The sequence below is a fragment of the Citrus sinensis genome, chromosome 4 (genome assembly GCF_022201045.2).
Source record: "Citrus sinensis cultivar Valencia sweet orange chromosome 4, DVS_A1.0, whole genome shotgun sequence".
In the NCBI taxonomy this organism is placed as follows: Eukaryota; Viridiplantae; Streptophyta; class Magnoliopsida; order Sapindales; family Rutaceae; genus Citrus; species Citrus sinensis.
Window position 1 is genome coordinate 6,005,193 of NC_068559.1, and position 19,006 is coordinate 6,024,198.

Below are 19,006 nucleotides of genomic sequence, written 5' to 3' on the forward strand. Positions count from 1 at the left end.
TAATTAATACATGATTTAATATTTGAGAAGTTCAAGAGTTTATTTAAATAATTACTTTTTATAAGCTAAAAGGTTTTATATTTATAAGATAAAGAATTTTGTGGATTTAAGTAATTTGCACTAAAATGAAAAGTTTTGCAATCCTTGAATTTAATAAGTATTTTTTAAAATTCTAGTTAGACCCATTTGCAAATATTTTAAACGTTTTGTGCCATACTATAATTTATTCAAGTTTGAGCACTCGAATGTAATCCAAACATTTGAAATCCAAAATTGGATAGAGTGAGCGGCTAACCTCCTGAGGTCTAGCGGCTAGCCGCCTGAGGAAAATCTCATATTTTCAAATTTTGGATTAAATTGAAAGGATTTGAGAACTTTGATATTTATGAATATTTTGTTAAATCTTGAAAAGGACATCTTTGAAAAATATTATTATATGTTGGGCCATATTATTATTTTATAAAGTTTAGAGAATGACAAGCATAATTTAAAAATTCTGAAATTGGACCTTTTATGTAAAATTGTATGACGTTGTAGGCCATCGTATAATTATAGAAAGTATTGGGCTATAATATAATTTTAGAAAGTTTTGGGCAAAATATAATTTTGTGAACAATATTACTATAGCAAAATTCAAATTTAACGGTAATTTTACTATACTGGAGCGGCTAGCCGGCCAAATTAAGCGGCTAACTGCTTGGGCGTGGGAATTTGCCTATAACGGCTAGTTTTTGGGCTTTAACTATAAAAATCCAACTCCAACTTCATTATAAAGACTAATGCAAGCATAAATAAGATCATATAACACATATTGGGCTTCTATTTCGCAAATCATCATTTATTGAATCATTATTGTGCTATTATTTGCATATCCTCTCTTAAAGAGAGTTTTTGTTGTAATTTTCATTTCTCATCAAATTGTGAGTGTACACAAGTGTGAGAAACACTTGGGGTGAAGAGATTGAGGAGATAATCTCTTGATTGTAAAGGTTCATTGACACCTTGGAAGTCAATTGTAAAAACTTGAAGCCTTGAAAGGTTTGGATAGTGAAATCCTCGAGCTTGGTTGGCTTGGAAGTGTGGACGTAGGCGGGAATTGCCGAACCACGTAAAAATTGTTGTGTTTGCTTTCTCTTCCCTTACTCTTTTATTATTGTGATTTACTAAATTTATTATTTTTGTATTTGATTAAGGCAATAGATTAAATTGTTGTGCGAATTGTTTAGCATAAGTTTTAAAATCTCAATTCACCCCCCTCTTGGGTTGCATAACTTGCATTTCATTGGACAAACTACCTTGAAAAGTCCTCCTAAGTAACAGGACTTCAACGCCCAAAGGGTTCCAAGATCCATGGCCAAAAGGATCTGAGGTCCTAGGTTCCTATCCTAAGACAAACCACCTAGGATAAATCAACTAGGTGGCAAGGTCTCAAAGCCCAAAAGGAGCCAAGGTCCTAGGTTCTTATCCTAAGACAAACCACTTAAGATAAATCAACTAGGTGGTAAGGATTCAAAGCTCAAAAGGTGTCGAGGTCCTAAGCTTTTATCCTAGGACAAACCTCATAAGTTTGAAGGTTCCTATGATCCCAAGGTCTTAGTAAAAATAACTTAAGGATAAAATGTTTCTTCCTTTAATCCGTAGACAAGTTTGCACATCCATATGTTAATTCACACAAGCACTAAAAGAAAAGTGCTGCCAAATATCACAAGAACAATGGCATTTGTCATCAAAGTAACTAGCATTCAAGTCAAATCAGTTTTGCTTATAAACATATCCCTCGTTCTCACTAAAAGGTAAGAAACAATGGATTCAAGAGGGGAAATGCTAACTTTCTCTCTTTAGTTCTCTCTCCCTAAAATTATATTTCTAAAGATCCAATGACTAATTTGCTCGTCGGAGGGTTTACGCCGGCAAAGCCGGCCCTCTGATCCTTTTCTTGTGTCTGTAGAGTATCATTGAACGAGAACATTCTCATTGCTTAAGGAAGTGAACTCAAAAGAAGTAATATAAAGGCCCATTAAGATCAACCCAATGGGTAAACTCACCATTGTCAAATCCAACAAAGAGGAACCCAAGTCCTAAGGGGGTTGATCTCAGTTAGAATTTCCATATAAGCAGTTGGGACAAAATTTGCACCAAAAAATTGATATATTACTGTCTTTTTCTTTAGATTTATAAGTAGCGTTGTAGTGCTATACTAAATGAATCATTGTAATTTAATTATTATACAACGATTAATTCTGGAGTAAGTGAGAAATTTCAATCACGGACAAAATATAAGATTGATAATTATTGATTAGGTTAATAATCCATGGCAATAAATTCTGATAAGTTTACATCAAAATAATATCGAGATTTCTTGAACATGCACAATCGATTTTGAGTCTGTCATTAACACATTAACCTAATTAAGCTCCTTAGTCCTTACATATGCAGTGAGAAATAACTTTTTTTTTGTAGAAATAATAATATATCCTATCCTTTGAATAATTGAATTCCACCTTCGGCTGCAGAATGATCCATTTTAAGATCTGTGGCAGACTGGTAGGTCAAGTCTATTTAGGAAATAGAAAATATAATTTAGTTGGTTTAATTATTTTGGGTTTAATGAGGATCTAGAAGCATACAAGGAGTTATTTAGGAAGCAAATTAATGAAGACCCGCAAGCTTGGATAACATAAATCATGTAAACTGGACACGGTTGATTTGTGAAGATTGCATGCTAATTAGTGTTGCATGGTTGCTTATAGTCTAAGAATTGGTCACTTGATCGTTATATAAAGGGCTTGCAATTTGTACTTCCGAGGCTTGATGACATAAACCGTATGTAAATCTTTTTCATACTATTTTTTTCTCTTTTTTTAAAGGTAAGCCAAGTCAAATTTTCTTTTGATTCGATTAAACCGAGTCGGATTCTAAATATATTTTAAGTTCCGTTCAATTAACCAAGTCGACAAATTTTGTTAGTGCTATCTCTTCCTTTTTTTTTTTATTACAACGATCATGTTTGCCTCGGTTCAAACCCCGAAACAGCACAAAAACGACATCGTTTCGATATTATTATTATTATTATTAGTTTTGATTCACTATAATACGACACCATTTGGCTTGGAAAAGGCAAAGGAAATGGTAACCCAGCTGCTTTCTCTCCTCTAGGCGATAGGGTTTAGCTTAGATCACGTAAAAGCAAAAGCAAAAGCTCGAACAAGGATGAGTTTCAGCATTGTCCCTGAAAGATGATTTTGGACATTTACTGTGGCTGTGAAAATGTTCTGGCAGCAGATTGATTTTCTATGTGGCTTTGCAATAAGATAAAGTATTGTCTTCTTTAGCATAAAGTTGAGTTTCAAAGCTTAAATTGTGCTTGATGTTGATTAATAAGCGGGTAATAATCTGAGCATTTGTTTCTATATTTCCATATTAATAAGCGAGTTTCATTGCCTTGTTGTTAAATTAAGTTAATATAATGGGTAATAAGCTGAGTATTTTTTTCTATATTTCATTTTGAGTGTTGTTGATTAATAAGTGAAGCAATTTCAACCATCTCGTGAGTCCTGACCTTATGATGCGATGCTTTTACATCAAGCTTGAGCTATTCATTTTGTTTCTATTTTCTATTTCTAAATTTAATGAATTTGCAATAATTAATTAATAATATATTGAATTATTTTAATTTGCAGCAGTGAATGGATAATTTAGAACAAGTGGAGGAGGTTGATAAAGTAGAAGAATTGCAAGATTTTCAAGGGGGATAATTTTGAAGAAAATAATGAGGAATTGGTGGAAAATGTTATTGAGCCTAAGGTTGGGATGTCTTTTAACATTCCTGATGAAATGTTTGAATAATAAAAACCTTATGCCTACAAGAAGGGTTTCCAGTGATGCGGAGATCTTATAGAAAAGGGGATGATAGGAGTTTGAAATATGTGACATTTACTTGTGGGCGAAATGGCAAGTCAGAAAGCAAATCTAATCATGTTTTGCTGCTTTAACCTAACCAAAAAAATGGATGCAATGCTAAAATTGGAAGACGTTTGGATGTTTTTTGTGGAAAATAAATAATTGGAAATTTGTACTTTGAACACAACCATATTGTGAGTCCGAGCAAGAGTAGGTATTATCAATGCAACCGTACCATTAGTCCTTTTGTTAAAAAACAACTTAAAATAAACGAAGAAGCAATAATTAAAATGACTTAAAGTTTCAAGTCGATTGTTATTGAGGTTGGTGGCTTGGAAAATGTCTCATTTTTAGATAGAGATGCTAGAAATCATGTTGATAAGGTGAGGCGATTAACGCTCGAAGAAAAAGATGCTGCTACAATTTAGAGATATTTAAAAAAAATACAAACAGATAATGATGGGTTTTTCTTTAGTCTTGACTTAGATGAGGAAGGTTGGTTAAAAAATGTATTTTGGGCAGATCCAAGGAGCAGGCCAGCCTATAAAGACTTCGAAGAAGTTGTCACGTTTGACACCACATACCTTACAAACAAGTATGACATGTCATTTGCTTCTTTTGTGGGAGTTAATCATCATGGTTATTCAATTTTTTTAGGATGCGAGTTGAATTCACATGAGGACACGAATATATTTATGTGGTTATTTGACACATGACTACATGTATGTCTGGCTCTCTTCCCCTTGGAATCATCAAAGACTAAGACAAAGTAATGAAAAATGCAATTGAGATCGTTCTTCCAAATACTAGTCATCGATGGTGTTTGTGGCATGTACTAAAGAAGGTGCTTCAGAAGTTAGGAAGGTATGCAGAATATCATGACATTAGAGTTTCGTTGCATTATGTTGTTTATGATTCACAGACTCCTGTTGAATTTAATGAAGCATGGCATGACATATTATAGAAATACGATCGTGGTAATAATCAGTGGTTAAATGGTTGATACAATGAAAAAATTCATTGGGTTTCATGTTTTGTTAAAACTACTTTTTAGGTTAGAATGTCAACTACTCAACTTAGTGAGAGTATGAATGCTTTATTTGAAGGGTATGTTAACTTAAAAACAACCTTGAAGCAATTTGTAGAGAAATAAGAGAAAACAATGGAAAGCAAAATTGAGAAAAAATGGCAAGCAGATGCTAGGTGTTTTAGCCAACGGATGCCATGTCATACCAGTTTTACAACGGAGAAGCAAGTTGAAGGAGTGTACACTATCTCCAAGTTTCAAGAATTTCAACAGGAGCTAATGAATAAGATGTATTGTGAGGTTTTTAGTTATGGGGATCAGAATATGAAGTCATTGAAAATGATAGAAAGAGTAAAAAAAAACTTTTAAAGTTATTTTTGAAAAAGATGAAGGTGAAATTCATTTTATGTGTTCAATGTTTGAATATAAGGGCATTTTTGTAGACAAGCCATTGCAGTGTTGCTATATAACCATATACAATTACTTCCTGACAAGTATATCATACAAAGATGGAGAAAATATGTGCGGAGATGCTACAGTAAAGTCAAAGTCAGCTATGATGTGAGGAGTTCAAGCATTGAACATCAGCAGTTTAAAAAGGAGTGCATTGCTTTTTATGATATTGCTAAGGTGACTTCAAAAAATTAAGAAAACTATAAAAAAATATTATGGGTTGGATGAAGAAAGTAATAAAGGTTCTATTCCTGAATATTTGATGTGACAATGACGATACAATTGTTGATGGTGGATCAGGAAATTGTACTGAAATCATACAGGATCTAGTAGTAAGTCGTCATAAAGGTCGTCCACCTTGCCAAAGAAAGCAAAAACAATTTAAAAAGCCAAAATAAAAGTTGAACAATATTTTTGTAAGCACAATTGTAGAGGTAATTATATTATATCAAAGTAATTTAAATTACTTTAATACATTCACTTTAAATTAATTTAATATATATTTTAAATGTATCTTGATTGTTTTCGTAGGACTCGGAGATACATGATTTATCATCTCAATTGACTACCACAATCCCAACACAAAAGAGCAATATGGCCATGGTAGTATTTTTTAATTTGCCATTTTCATTTGTCATATGTTTGATAATTTGTGTTTAATTTTTTTTTTTGTACAATACCTAGCACAATAGGCACTCCCAGAATATGTATTTTTTTCCCCTTACTATCAGTATTGGATAAATTAGGCTGAATTCATCACGTAAACTTCCAACAATTACCACAACCAAATTTTGAGGATGCCAATCGGAGGGATTTTTCAACTAATGAACCGAGCACATGATCGAAATTAACTTGTGTTATGTTTTTATGTATTATTTTGGTTTTGTCAGTTGTTGAATGCAATTAATTTACATGTATAAATGCAATTTATATTTATACTTTTGTTTAGTCATTTGTATCTTTAAATAAGTGATCGTTTCACTATAATTTCAAATTGTCGGATCGTCATTTTCTTGATTTCAGATTACCATTAGCATCCAGAAACTAAACTCCAATTTTGCGCAATGTCGATTACCCTTTTTCCCATTGATAGTTAGTCGGTAGCATCCAAAATTGATAAAATCTTGCATTAAGATAATTAGTTAGCCATTTTATGAGTTAACATGAATTCATTTATTGCCAGAAAATTATTCTTTGCTCAATTCATGATATGGGTTAAGTATTTTGATCCGATTAAAGATTTTTTCAAATTTAATCAATTTTGAAATACATTTGTTATCATCAAAATCATTATTAAGGAAGCATACATGTTAATAATTAAGTCAAATGATTTAGAAACTTATACTTCGCAGGAAAATGGTCTACATATGCCTACAAGTCTTTTAGAGTCTTTTTCAGTTACATAGTACAGATTTAAACAACTTAAAAATAATACTTGAATAGAAAGCATAATACAATAATCACAAGTATTTTAATAAAATCAAATTGTGGTGTCTGTCTTCTTCAAAGTTGGTCGTCCAACAATCGCCTTTGCACCTCACATTCTTGCATACGCTCAAGTTCTTTGTGCAATAATTGAAATTTATTGGACAAATACTCAATCTCCAATGCCAACTTCCCAACCTCCTCTACTAACAAGTCAATTTTCTCTTCACTAGATTTACGGTATTCTGCCCATTGAAAGTCCTTACATCCTCTACGAATCTAAAATTTGCGATTTGGATTCTTTATTGTATGTGACGTTAAGAAATCCATCCAATCACCGCATCTGTTGCATATTTGCAATGAGTTTAGATTCTTAATTATGCTGGATGACATTATGATTAGTATACAGCTGAAACTGCCCAAAAAAGAAAAAAAAAGCCTAATTCAGTTTAGGAATAAGTTTTATATGTAAGTCTATTCCAATATCAATTATTCCACAACATCATCTGATTTATTTTACCTCAACTTATCTCAACAGCAGCTAGACCAAATCTTTTCTATTTCTCAAATTCCTAGATCTACACCCGAAAAAGGGAATTAGTACTTGAAAATTAGTTTAAGGGCTGCTGCACAAAGCTTTGATCAGTACAAAATCCCCTAACAATGGCACTAATATTGAACTATGACCTAAAATTACTCTTTATCAAGGTAAGACGCATGAAAATGACCAAAAAATTACTACCATTGTAAGTAGCTGCCAATTGCACTGCAATATAGTTGTTACCTAATCCAGCAACAACAACAGGAGGATTAGGTAACAATTATACCATACATTTTATGAAAATCGTACATTTTACAAAGGAATCTGTTGTAGTAAGGACACTAATCATGTATCTCTAAACATTTTTAAACAAAACAACCAGCCTTAACTCCCCAAATTAAACACTAGATACTCTGAACCATAACTCCTCACATCAAAGATCAGAAACTCTAAACCACAAATTTTAAAGGAAAGAGGAAACATTTTAAAGGACACATATCAATTTGAATATACAGTATAAACAAATTGATTATACAACAATTACAATAGACATATCAATTTGAATATGCAGTATAAACAACTACGATGAAGGAAAGGAGAAACATTTTATAAGACACATATAAACAACTATAACATAACCTGAAACCACAAACAACTACAAGATCAACTAGTCTTGTATTCTATTATTGTTGTTGAAATCCATACCTCAACCTACATAGTACATATTGTCGAGTGTTAGAAAGTGTATATTTATAAAGGAGAAAATCGTCATTTTACATTTTAAGTCTCACTAACATCCCTACTTTTATGTATTTAAGTCTCTTGTGATTTAATTATGTGTGTTGTATTATAATTAAGTATTTTATGTATTTTAGGAGCATCATGGTTATTTCACAATGAACGAGAGATCAGACAGTAAAACGAACATTACTTTTGAACTCAGGATAGTCGAAAACCTTAGGAGGAGCATAAAAGGACAAATGGCATTGTTCACATGTATGGTACTATTCACATGTACCGTACTATCCATGATACTGTTCACGATGACATGGCATTGATCGATGACGTGGCACTGACCAATGAAGTATCACGATCCTATTAGACTAAAATTTTTATGTACTATTGATCGGTGGCGTGGCAGCATGTTAGTGGATTGAAAATCGTGCATACGGTACATGCATATACACAGAATTATTTATAACCAAACTGCATTACTATTCAAGCCGCCTCACTGTTCATACAGTGTAACTATTCAAACTGCGTGGTCAAATCGCGTACTGTTGACACGTGGCGCAATCCTGAGGGTCCAAATTGTTTTTAATCCGACGACCATGATTTACTCAATGTATCAATAAAAAAGAGGCTCCCCCCTAATTTGACATCACTAAATTCATTTTTGAGCTCCATTTTCTGTAATTTCCTCTCCATGTTGTATTTTCTATGTATTTTAATAAATTTTTATTTTACCCTTAGTTTAATTATGAGTAGCTAATTTTCTTTCAAACTTGGGTTGAAGGTGAAGTCTCAACATATTCCATGGGCTTAATTTGGTAAATTTACTTTCTTTTCCCCTTTGATTTTTGTGGATGTTTTGACTTTTCGTCAACAGATAATAATAATCTTGTCTAGATACCGCACTGGTATATTGATGAAGAGTAGGAATCCATATTATACTAGGATTAGTTTCCTTATTAACTAAAGTTTAAGACTTTTAAATTCCTTTCTAATTTAGAATTTTGTTTCCCTTTCAATTTAGGATTTTATTTTACTTCATGAATTAGGATAATTACTACTACTATAAATAGCTCCCTCTTGTAGCCTTTGAAAGCAGAGATTTTTGAGTTTAATAATATTTCAATTTTCAAATCTCTTTGTGAGTATTTGAACAGTTAATTCTCGGTATTCTGCGGAATCAACGAGTCTTAATCCCTAAATTCGCGGTATTATTTTGAATCAACGTGAATTTAGTTGTTCTTTTGTTCCGGTATTCTCTAAAATCAACGGAATATTTTGAACATTAAACTTCCGCTGCATCAGTTTGGTATCAGAGACAAAACCTGGTATCACCAATCTAACTCCATCTACCACCAAACCTTTCCTTTTTCCCTTTTTGATTTTTTCCATTTAGCTTAAAAAAAAAAAAAAAAAACCCCACTTTTTCAGACAAACCACCACCATCATCTTACCAACCCAAAATCTTTCAGATCCACCCACCCTTACTCGATTTCCGACCACCATCATCGGCAATCTAAAACTTTTTGCTTAATTACAGTTTCGGCCTAAAATTTTATTTACTTTCAGTTTAACCCCACTACCTTTTTAAACCCGAATTTGAAAAAATGCCTCCAAGAAAAGCTCGTGATGCTCATACTACAACTTACAATCAAGAAGATGTTTCGAAAGATGAATCCCTGGCTAGTATGACAGCCAGAATTGATATGTTAGCTGCACAAATGGCACGAATAGCAGAGTTACTTGACGAACGTCATCGTACTCCAGAACGTGAAGACAAATCAAGTGTAAGCTTTGCTAACCCATTCTCTGGGCGTCGACCTAGAACTGAGTCTACTGATGACAGAAGATGGGAATCTGGGTTGAGAATTGACATTCCCAAATTTCAAGGAAGTGGTCGACCTGAAGAATTATTAGACTAGATTAACGCCATTGAGGAAGTTTTCGAATACAAAGAAGTTCCTGAAAATAAACTAGTTTCGCTTGCTGCAACTCGATTTCGTGGAAGAGCAGCAGCTTGGTGGCAACAAACTAAGCTCACAAGGATTAGGCAAGGCAAAAAGAAGATTGATTCTTGGGAAAAGTTCAAGAAGCACTTGCGTGGAGCATTCTTGCCTCATAATTACGCCAAACTGTTATACCAACAGCTATAGAATTTAAGGCAAGGTAATCGATCAGTGGATGATTACACTACAGAATTTCATTGGTTGGTGGCCCGCAATGACTTGACAGAGACAGAAGAACAACAGGTTTCCCGCTACATTGGAGGCCTACGATCTCAATTTCAAGACCAATTAAATTTACTTGACTCATACTCTGTTTCAGAGGCACACCAACAAGCCTTGCAGTTGGAGAAGCAATTTAGTCGACGTACTAATGACTCAAGCTTTCGGGGTGCTCGAAGTGTTGTTCGTGATAATTCAAACCCAACTTCCCAATTTCGTAATTTCACTCCTCCAAATCCTCCAAATAAAACTAGTAAACCTAGTGAAATCGGTCAAAGCAGCAAAACTCAATCATCGGGTTCGGGATTACGCTGTTTTAATTGCGGAGAAAATGGGCACCGAATGACAGAATGTAAAAAGGGAGGAAAATATGGTAAAGGCTTATTCGTAGGCACAGAGGAAAGTGAAGACTACCAGGAGGAAGAAACTGAAGAGTTCGCTGTAAAGCCAACTTTTGATAGTAGTGGTAGCGCTCAATCTGTTGAAGAACATGGTGATAGCGGGCCAATGTTGATCTTGAACCGCACATTCTTCACTCCTAAAGGTCAAGACAAAGACAAGTGGCTACGACAGAATATCTTTCAGACTACTTGCACAATCGGGGGTAAAGTATGTCGTATGGTCATAGACTCCGGCAGTTGCGAGAATGTCATTTCGGAAGAAGCCATAACAAAGCTAAATTTAAAGACAGAACCTCATCAAACTCCATACAAGCTCACATGGCTGAAGAAGGAAAATCAAGTGACAGTATCGAAACGTTGCTTAGTTTCCTTATCCATTGGTTCAATTTATAAAGACAAAATTTGGTGTGATGTTGTGGCTATGGATGCTTGTCATCTATTACTGGGTAGACCTTGGCAATATGATCGAAACGTAGTGCATGATGGGAAGAGAAACACCTACAGCTTTATGTTTAACAACACCAAGATCGTTCTCCTACCTAACAAAGAGTTTACTCTCCAGCAAGACTTGGGTAATTATTTGTTAGGAAAGAAGCAATTTATAGATGTTGTAGCAGAGACAAAGAGAGTCTACATTTTATTGGGAAAAGAGAGTAACGGTGATTCGAAGATTCCTGAAGCTGTGACACCTATTCTGGCGGAATTTCAAGATTTGTTCCCTAATGAGCTACCACAGGGTTTACCACCTCTTCGAGATATACAACACCAAATTGATTTGGTACCAGGTTCTACATTACTAAATCGACCTCATTATCGTATGAGTCCTACAGAACATGAGGAATTAAGGCGCCAAGTGGAAGAGTTACTAGAAAAGGGATTTATCCGTGAAAGTCTTAGTCCCTGTGCAGTCCCTGCTTTATTGACTCCAAAAAAATATGGTTCTTGGAGGATGTGCGTGGACAGTCGAGCTATCAATAAAATTACAGTTCGATATCGTTTTCCAATCCCTCGATTAGACGACTTGTTAGATCAACTCAGTGGAGCAACAATTTTTACCAAACTTGATTTGAAAAGTGGCTACCATCAAATTCGAATACGGCCTGGAGATGAATGGAAAACAGCTTTTAAAATTCGCGAAGGGTTATACGAGTGGTTGGTAATGCCGTTTGGCTTATCTAATGCTCCGAGTACTTTTATGCGAGTCATGAATCAAGTTCTTCGCCCTTTCATTGGAAAGTTTGTGGTTGTTTACTTCGATGATATACTTATATATAGCACCAGTCACGAGTTACATCTACAACATTTGAGAGAAGTGCTTTTAGCCTTAAGAGCAACAAGTTTATACACAGCAGTAAACAAGTGTATTTTCTTGACCGAGAAAGTATTATTTTTGGGATATGTGGTGTCGAAGGATGGTATATCTGTTGACCAATCAAAAGTGGATGCTATTCGAGATTGGCCTCAGCCAACTACTTTATCCGCCACTAGAAGTTTCCATGGATTGGCCTCTTTTTACAAGCGATTCATTCCTCATTTCAGTACTATTATGGCACCAATCACAAATTGCATGAAAGGAGGACAATTCTCTTGGACAGAGGCAGCTACTAAGGCATTCAAGATTATCAAAGAAAAGTTGATTACTGCCCCAGTACTTGCCCTACCAGATTTTTCGCTCACTTTTAAGGTACATTGTGATGCTTCTAAGGTCGGCATTGGAGCTGTTCTTAGCCAACAGGGTAAGCCTATAGCTTATTTCAGTGAGAAGTTGAATGGAGCAAAGGCACACTACAGCACTTATGACGTGGAATTTTACGCAGTAGTCCAAGCGTTAAAACATTGGCGACATTATCTAATTCATAAAGACTTTGTTTTATACACTGACCATGCCGCGTTAAAGTATCTCAATAGTCAAGACAAGCTCTCTCACAGACATGCCACGTGGACAGCATTCCTTCAACAATTTACCTTTGTGGTGAAGCATACCTCTGGTGAATCAAACCGGGCAGCAGATGCACTTAGTCGACGAACTTCGTTATTGACACAGATGCATAATCAAGTTCTTGGATTTGACACATTTCGAGAGTTATATGCTTCTGATCCTTACTTTGCTCCTATATTAGAAGACGTTGTTGCAGGGTTTCGCTCAGATTATCATTTACATGACGAATTCCTTTTCAAGAGTAATCAATTGTGTGTTCCTAACTCAAGTTTGAGATTGAAAATCATTTCAGAGTTATATAATGAAGGGCACATGGGTCGTGACAAAACTCTGGCTCTAATCGCCAACACTTATTTTTGGCCTACTATGAGGCGTGAAGTCTATCACTATGTTGAGACTTGTCGCATTTGTCAAGTTTCCAAGGGTGCAGCAACTAATGCTGGGTTATATATGCCGCTGCCAATTCCAACACAACCTTGGGCTGACATTAGCATGGATTTTGTTTTGGGATTACCCCGCACTCAGAGGGGTATGGATTCAATATTTGTTGTTGTTGATCGATTCTCGAAAATGGCTCACTTCATTGCTTGCAAGAAGACTACAGACGCTTTGACTGTTGCTCGCCTATTCTTCAAGGAAGTCTATAGATTGCACGGTTTACCAAGTTCTATAGTATCTGACCGGGATACACGATTTCTTAGCCATTTTTGGAAGACATTATGGAAGTTGACTAACACTCGCCTGAATTTTAGTAGTGCTTACCACCCACAAACAGATGGTCAAACTGAAGTTGTCAACCGCTCTTTAGGAAACCATCTACGTAGTCTAGTTGGTGATAACTTGAAGATGTGGGATCAGAAGTTATATCAAGTCGAGTTTACTTATAACCGTGCAGTTAAGCGTAGTACTGGTTTAAGCCCTTTTCAGGTGAATTACGGATATAATCCACGAGCTCCTATTGACTTGGCTCCAGTTCCAGATTTAGTTCGCAAAAGCGGTAAAGCAGAAGACTTTATTGAGCAGTTTCAGCAGATTTATGAAACTACGCAAGAGTCTTTAAAGCAGACGACCGAAGGTTATAAAATTATGGCAGACAAAAAACGTCGAGCTTTAGAATTTCAAGTAGGAGATCTTGTTTGGGCTATCTTAACTAAAGATAGATTCTCAGTTGGTGAGTACAACAAGCTTTCTGCCAGGAAAATTGGCCCTTTGGAGATTATCGAGAAGATAAATCCTAATGCATACCGATTACAGCTTCCTAGTCATATCCGCACCGCAGATGTCTTTAATGTCAAGCATCTTATTCCTTACAGAGGTGATCATGATGAAGATGTTATTGCTGACAATCTGAATTCGAGGGCGAATTCTCTTCACCCTGGGGGGAATGATGAAGAGTAGGAATTCATATTATACTAGGATTAGTTTCCTTATTAACTAAAGTTTAAGACTTTTAAATTCCTTTCTAATTTAGAATTTTGTTTCCCTTTCAATTTAGGATTTTGTTTTACTTCATGAATTAGGATAATTACTACTACTATAAATAGCTCCCTCTTGTAGCCTTTGAAAGCAGAGATTTTTGAGTTTAATAATATTTCAATTTTCAAATCTCTTTGTGAGTATTTGAACAGTTAATTCTCGGTATTCTGCGGAATCAACGAGTCTTAATCCCTAAATTCGCGGTATTCTTTTGAATCAACGTGAATTTAGTTGTTCTTTTGTTCCGGTATTCTCTAAAATCAACGGAATATTTTGAACATTAAACTTCCGCTGCATCATATATCCAGCACCCTAGTGCAATGTTATTACTATTTAGCATGATGAAGCCTTAGCACCATATTGATTAGAGTGTGGTTCATAAGGAGTGGAAATCCCCCGCATGATTTAATTAGGACTAATAAGAAATATTAAGCCTATGGTGCATGTTAATGCAGATTCAGATACTCAAGCTCTTCATTTTAATAGATTTCATTTCAATTTATTCCCGTCATTTTAATTTAAATTTTAAGATAATTTAAATCACTTCTACCACAAATCCAATCACCCACTTAGAAAATTAACTTTACACATAATTAAAATCCACCTCCTTATGGGATCGACACTCGTCATCATTAATCTATTCTATAATAGATTCGTGCACTTGCGAGTTCAATAAAATTTGCACAACACATATAACATCATTCATTTTCTTCCTCTGTTGTCTTTTGTATTATCTAGATTCAAATTGTGATTTTTCACATTATCAAACATCTAACACAATCAATTAATCGAAGCTACTGCTACTAAAAAATTTTACCAAAGTAAAAGAAAAAAATCCCAAATTACCCAGATTAGATGGCATACTATACATAATAAATCACACCAATTTCTCCATCCAATTAAGAAAAGAAAAATAAAACCCCAGATGAGCAAAAACTTTATACCTTAATGAGAAAATGAATCATATGCAGATATTGGATTGTGAATGGCAATTTTAGGTTGTGGCTGGAGCTGGATCGGCAAAGCAAAGAGGAAATATTTGGATGTGGTTGGAGCTAGTGGCTGGAGTTTGATCGATGAAGGAAATGAAAGGGGAAATATTTGGTTGTGGTTGGAGCTGGTGGCTTAGAGCTCAATCAACAAAGGAAATGAAAGGTAAAATATTTGGGTGGAGCTCCATCGACAAAGAAAATGAGAAATACTTGGCAAGTAAAAACGACGTCATTTTTTGCTTTAACGAAACGCTACATTTAAATTTCGGGGTTTGACCCGGGGATTGACCCAGCGTAAATATCATTTTCGTTGTTATTAAGATAGTGATGTATAAAATAAATCTAAATATCCTTAAAATCCCAGAAAGTCACATCCATAACTAAATTTGTGTTGGCTAATACTGATGTCGGCACACATATTTGGCGCATATTAAAAGAAACGCTCTTTCCATTTACTATTTAGGTTTCTATTATATAAATAATTTCTTTTCTTAACGAATAAGTTAAAGCCTTAAAAGGGAAAAGAATTATTATAGATGAAAAAAAAAACACTAGTTTTCTAATTGCAAATGTTTTTCCTAGGGCGGGGTGTGTGCGCGCACCTTTGTTGGGCACACAGACAAATTAAGAGTGCATTTGGGGCAGCTGCTCCACCCTTTATATTCTTACGGACTGTGCTGTGACAATGCAACTGCCCTTAACATATCCTGAAACCATTTGATAGCTCGCCATCAAGTTTTACCTTGCACATAGACATACACACTCTCTTTCTTTTCACAGTCAATAAAGTTCAAGTTAAACAGTGATATTTAAACCATCATTTATATCTATTATTGAATTGGATATAAATCATTAGATCTATTGAAATATATAAATGAATAATTAGTAGGAATTACTAATTATTTTACCATAATTATATGAAATATGCTTTCATTAGGATTTCCTAAAAAATTTTTTGTAGTGAAGTGTTGAGACTTTTAATATACTGTTGTAGATTAAAAACTATGGCTATCTAAAATAAAATTATGATGATGCGTTTACTTCCAAAATAAGGACGGGAATGAAAATGAAATTTGAGTGGGCTCTATAAGTTTGGGAATGTGAAATGGGAATCTCATTTCGAAGCGAGAGGTGGAAATGAGAAGTGAATTAATATTTGTACTCTTAGTGAAAATAAAAATTCCTTTTTAACTTGTTTTTTAATAATAATAATAACAACAATTATGATCATCATCATCATCATAATCAACTAAAGGTCAATTTAATAATTTGTAACAATATATTCTGATTATAAAATAAAGTAAACATCAATGATAAAATAGCTCATTAAGTTTCGATTCCTATAGTTAAAGTAAAGATTGTATTCAGCTGGACCGAAGTTTCCTTACTGTCCTAGAAAGTCTGACCCATAGCTAAAAATACAGTGTTGACTTACACATGTCGGCCACCAAATTTTGGCGCGTTAAAAAACTCTCTTTCCGGTTTCCATTTGTGGATCATGAATAAGTTAATTTCTTTATGAATAAGTTAAAGCCTTAAAAGGGCAAAGCATTATTGTAGTTTGAAAAAAAAAACACGAGTTTCCTTGTTGCAAACGTGGCATATATTTATCTACTCTTTTATTCGTCTTTGTTGGGCATCCAGACAAACTAAAACCCAACTTGACAGGCTCGCCGACGAGTTACATTGCGCGTAGACAACACGCACTCACTTTCCTTTCACAGTCCATGGAGTCCAAGTTCGGACGAATTGACGACAGAACGGTGCCGTCTCGGTCGTCTCCTTCTCCGTCTTCTCAGAGCTCGAGCTACTCATCTGATGATCAAGCACGTCGAGGTCCATTTAGATCTCTCTCACAATCGTCATTATCCTCTATTTGCTTACTGAAAACAATATATATATACATATATATATATATATATATATATACACGTTTGCTTTAAATAATGTCGTAATTTTGAGAAGTGCTACGAATTGTGATCCAAATGCTGCCTTAACTTTTCTGCCTTATGGAAAAATTTACCTCAGAACCTTAAATGCTTTTGCACTTGCAATCAAATAACGTAGCTTGCCATCTTGAATTAACATAAACAATCTCTTTCCAGGTAACTACTCAATGGTCCCCGATTTGTTGAACAATCCAAGACTCCTTTACACACTCCAGCGTGAGATTGAGAAGGAGATAATCAGGCGTGAAATAATTGCCGCAGAAATTGAGCGCCGGCGATTGCCTGAGGAAGAGGCGAGTAGAGAGCTGATGATTGAAAGAGAGATGGCAATGCATAGAGCAAGAGAAATGGGGCTGTCAATTGATGACAGGCTCTTAATGCAACTACACACAATGTACCCGTGGTTCCCATTTAGTAGGAATCTAGGCCTGGGATTTGGAAATGATGTACTGCCTTCTACGCTGCCGCATTTTTCACATGGGCTTTGGAGTGGCTTGGACGTTAACAAGAAGGATGAACTGACTATGCTGGTCGGTATTCAATTTTACTTCTTCACATGGTTTATTTATTTATTTATTTTGGTTGGTGTCAATGAGTATATTTGTCTTCAATATTGTTTGATGATTGTATTATATGGAATCTGGTTCGCTACAAGTTTGATGGAATCGGTTCAATCAGGTGCTAAATTTAGAGGCATGTGATTGATGTGCATCTGGTTTTGGCATCTTGTCTTTGAGTTTTGCTCTTATTGACAAGGTAGGTGCATCCAGGTTTGCTACCCATGCATGCGGTAATCCTTCTTCTTCTGTGGGCTGTGCATCAACAATTCAGTCCTAAGGGGGCATCGTTATGATTGATCAAGGAGATTTTTCTCCCCTGGTTACTGTAGCTGCAATTTTTCATTACAGTGATTCGTTATAGTGGCATTACTGTAATCTGGGCAGAAAATAACCTGAGATTGATGACTTTGCTGATTCCTTAGATGTTGATTTTTGGTACCCTAGTTTACTTGGGGAAGTCTACCCTATGTATAAACGGTAGACTCTTGCACATGCCTTGCATTAGTATACAATGAAAGCATGATCAAGTTACACCATGTAGAATGAAAACGAATAATATTGTACCAATTCTCTGAGACTAGAACCTTGATTGGATCATGCTTTCATTGTTTATTTTCCTTGTGCACACTGTCCTTTTGCTTTACTTTTGCTGGTATTTCATGTCTGAACTTTTTGGATATTTTCCGTGTTACTGAGGTTATAGCTTAGGTACTGAGGTAGATGGATTACAGTAGATATTAAGTTTAAATAACACGATATAACGAACAAGATTGTATTTATTGCTATTTTTCTGGTGCATTCTAGGACTTCCCTGTGGACCTTTACTGACTTTTGTTTTGATACTTATGAAACTTGTAAGTCTTGTTTTGATTTATTAGAGATTTTCTGCTGATGGAAAATTTCAGAAGAAAGTAGTAACAATGCAGAGCTTACTAATTGAGGGGAGTTCAAGATGATAATTTTAGATTTTAGATTTATGAAAATTGAAGTATAAATAGAGATAAGTGAGTTTGTTTCGTGTTAGTTTCTTCATACTCTCCAATTGACAATGCCGAGCTTACTCTTTACATGTCCATTTGAATGACTTTATCCTGCACTTACCTGCTTTGAACAAAGAACAATTTCAAATTAGCTATGTATAGCTTACGTGGATTTGAATGTTATTAGTAGACCATTGCTTAGAGATTCCCATGTCCATTCTGAGTGCTATAGACCTTGGTCTTGATGCACACGTGACAAGTTTTTTGGGGAGTACATTTGGACTCACTATCTTGATTTAGTTCCAAATATTTTAGTATTTGATACTTACGTTGGTTTCACAAGTTCAGTTTGGTTGGTCAACTCAGGTGGATGAGAGAGTTTGTGTAACTCTTGACTATGCCTGCA

General features: G+C 35.0%; 1 protein-coding gene and 1 long non-coding RNA gene across 28 annotated transcripts in view; one reads left to right on the forward strand and one right to left on the reverse strand.

Moving 5' to 3' along the window:
* Positions 1-19,006, forward strand: part of LOC102612797 (uncharacterized) — a 91,261-nt gene that overhangs the window by 25,363 nt on the left and 46,892 nt on the right. The window contains exons 2-3 of one of the 27 annotated variants that reach the window (XM_052439369.1): positions 16,780-16,947; positions 17,217-17,590. The exons of 24 other annotated variants lie outside the window; for them this stretch is intronic. In XM_052439369.1, the coding sequence (XP_052295329.1) occupies positions 16,839-16,947; positions 17,217-17,590 (483 nt within the window). In that variant the 5' untranslated portion in view covers positions 16,780-16,838. Of the gene's footprint in view, positions 1-16,691; positions 16,948-17,216; positions 17,591-19,006 lie in introns of those variants that run through there. 2 more of the 27 variants (XM_052439368.1, XM_052439362.1) reach the window with 2 other exon arrangements.
* LOC127901768 (uncharacterized) overlaps positions 1-19,006 on the reverse strand; it is a 28,228-nt gene that overhangs the window by 9,018 nt on the left and 204 nt on the right. The window lies entirely within an intron of this gene.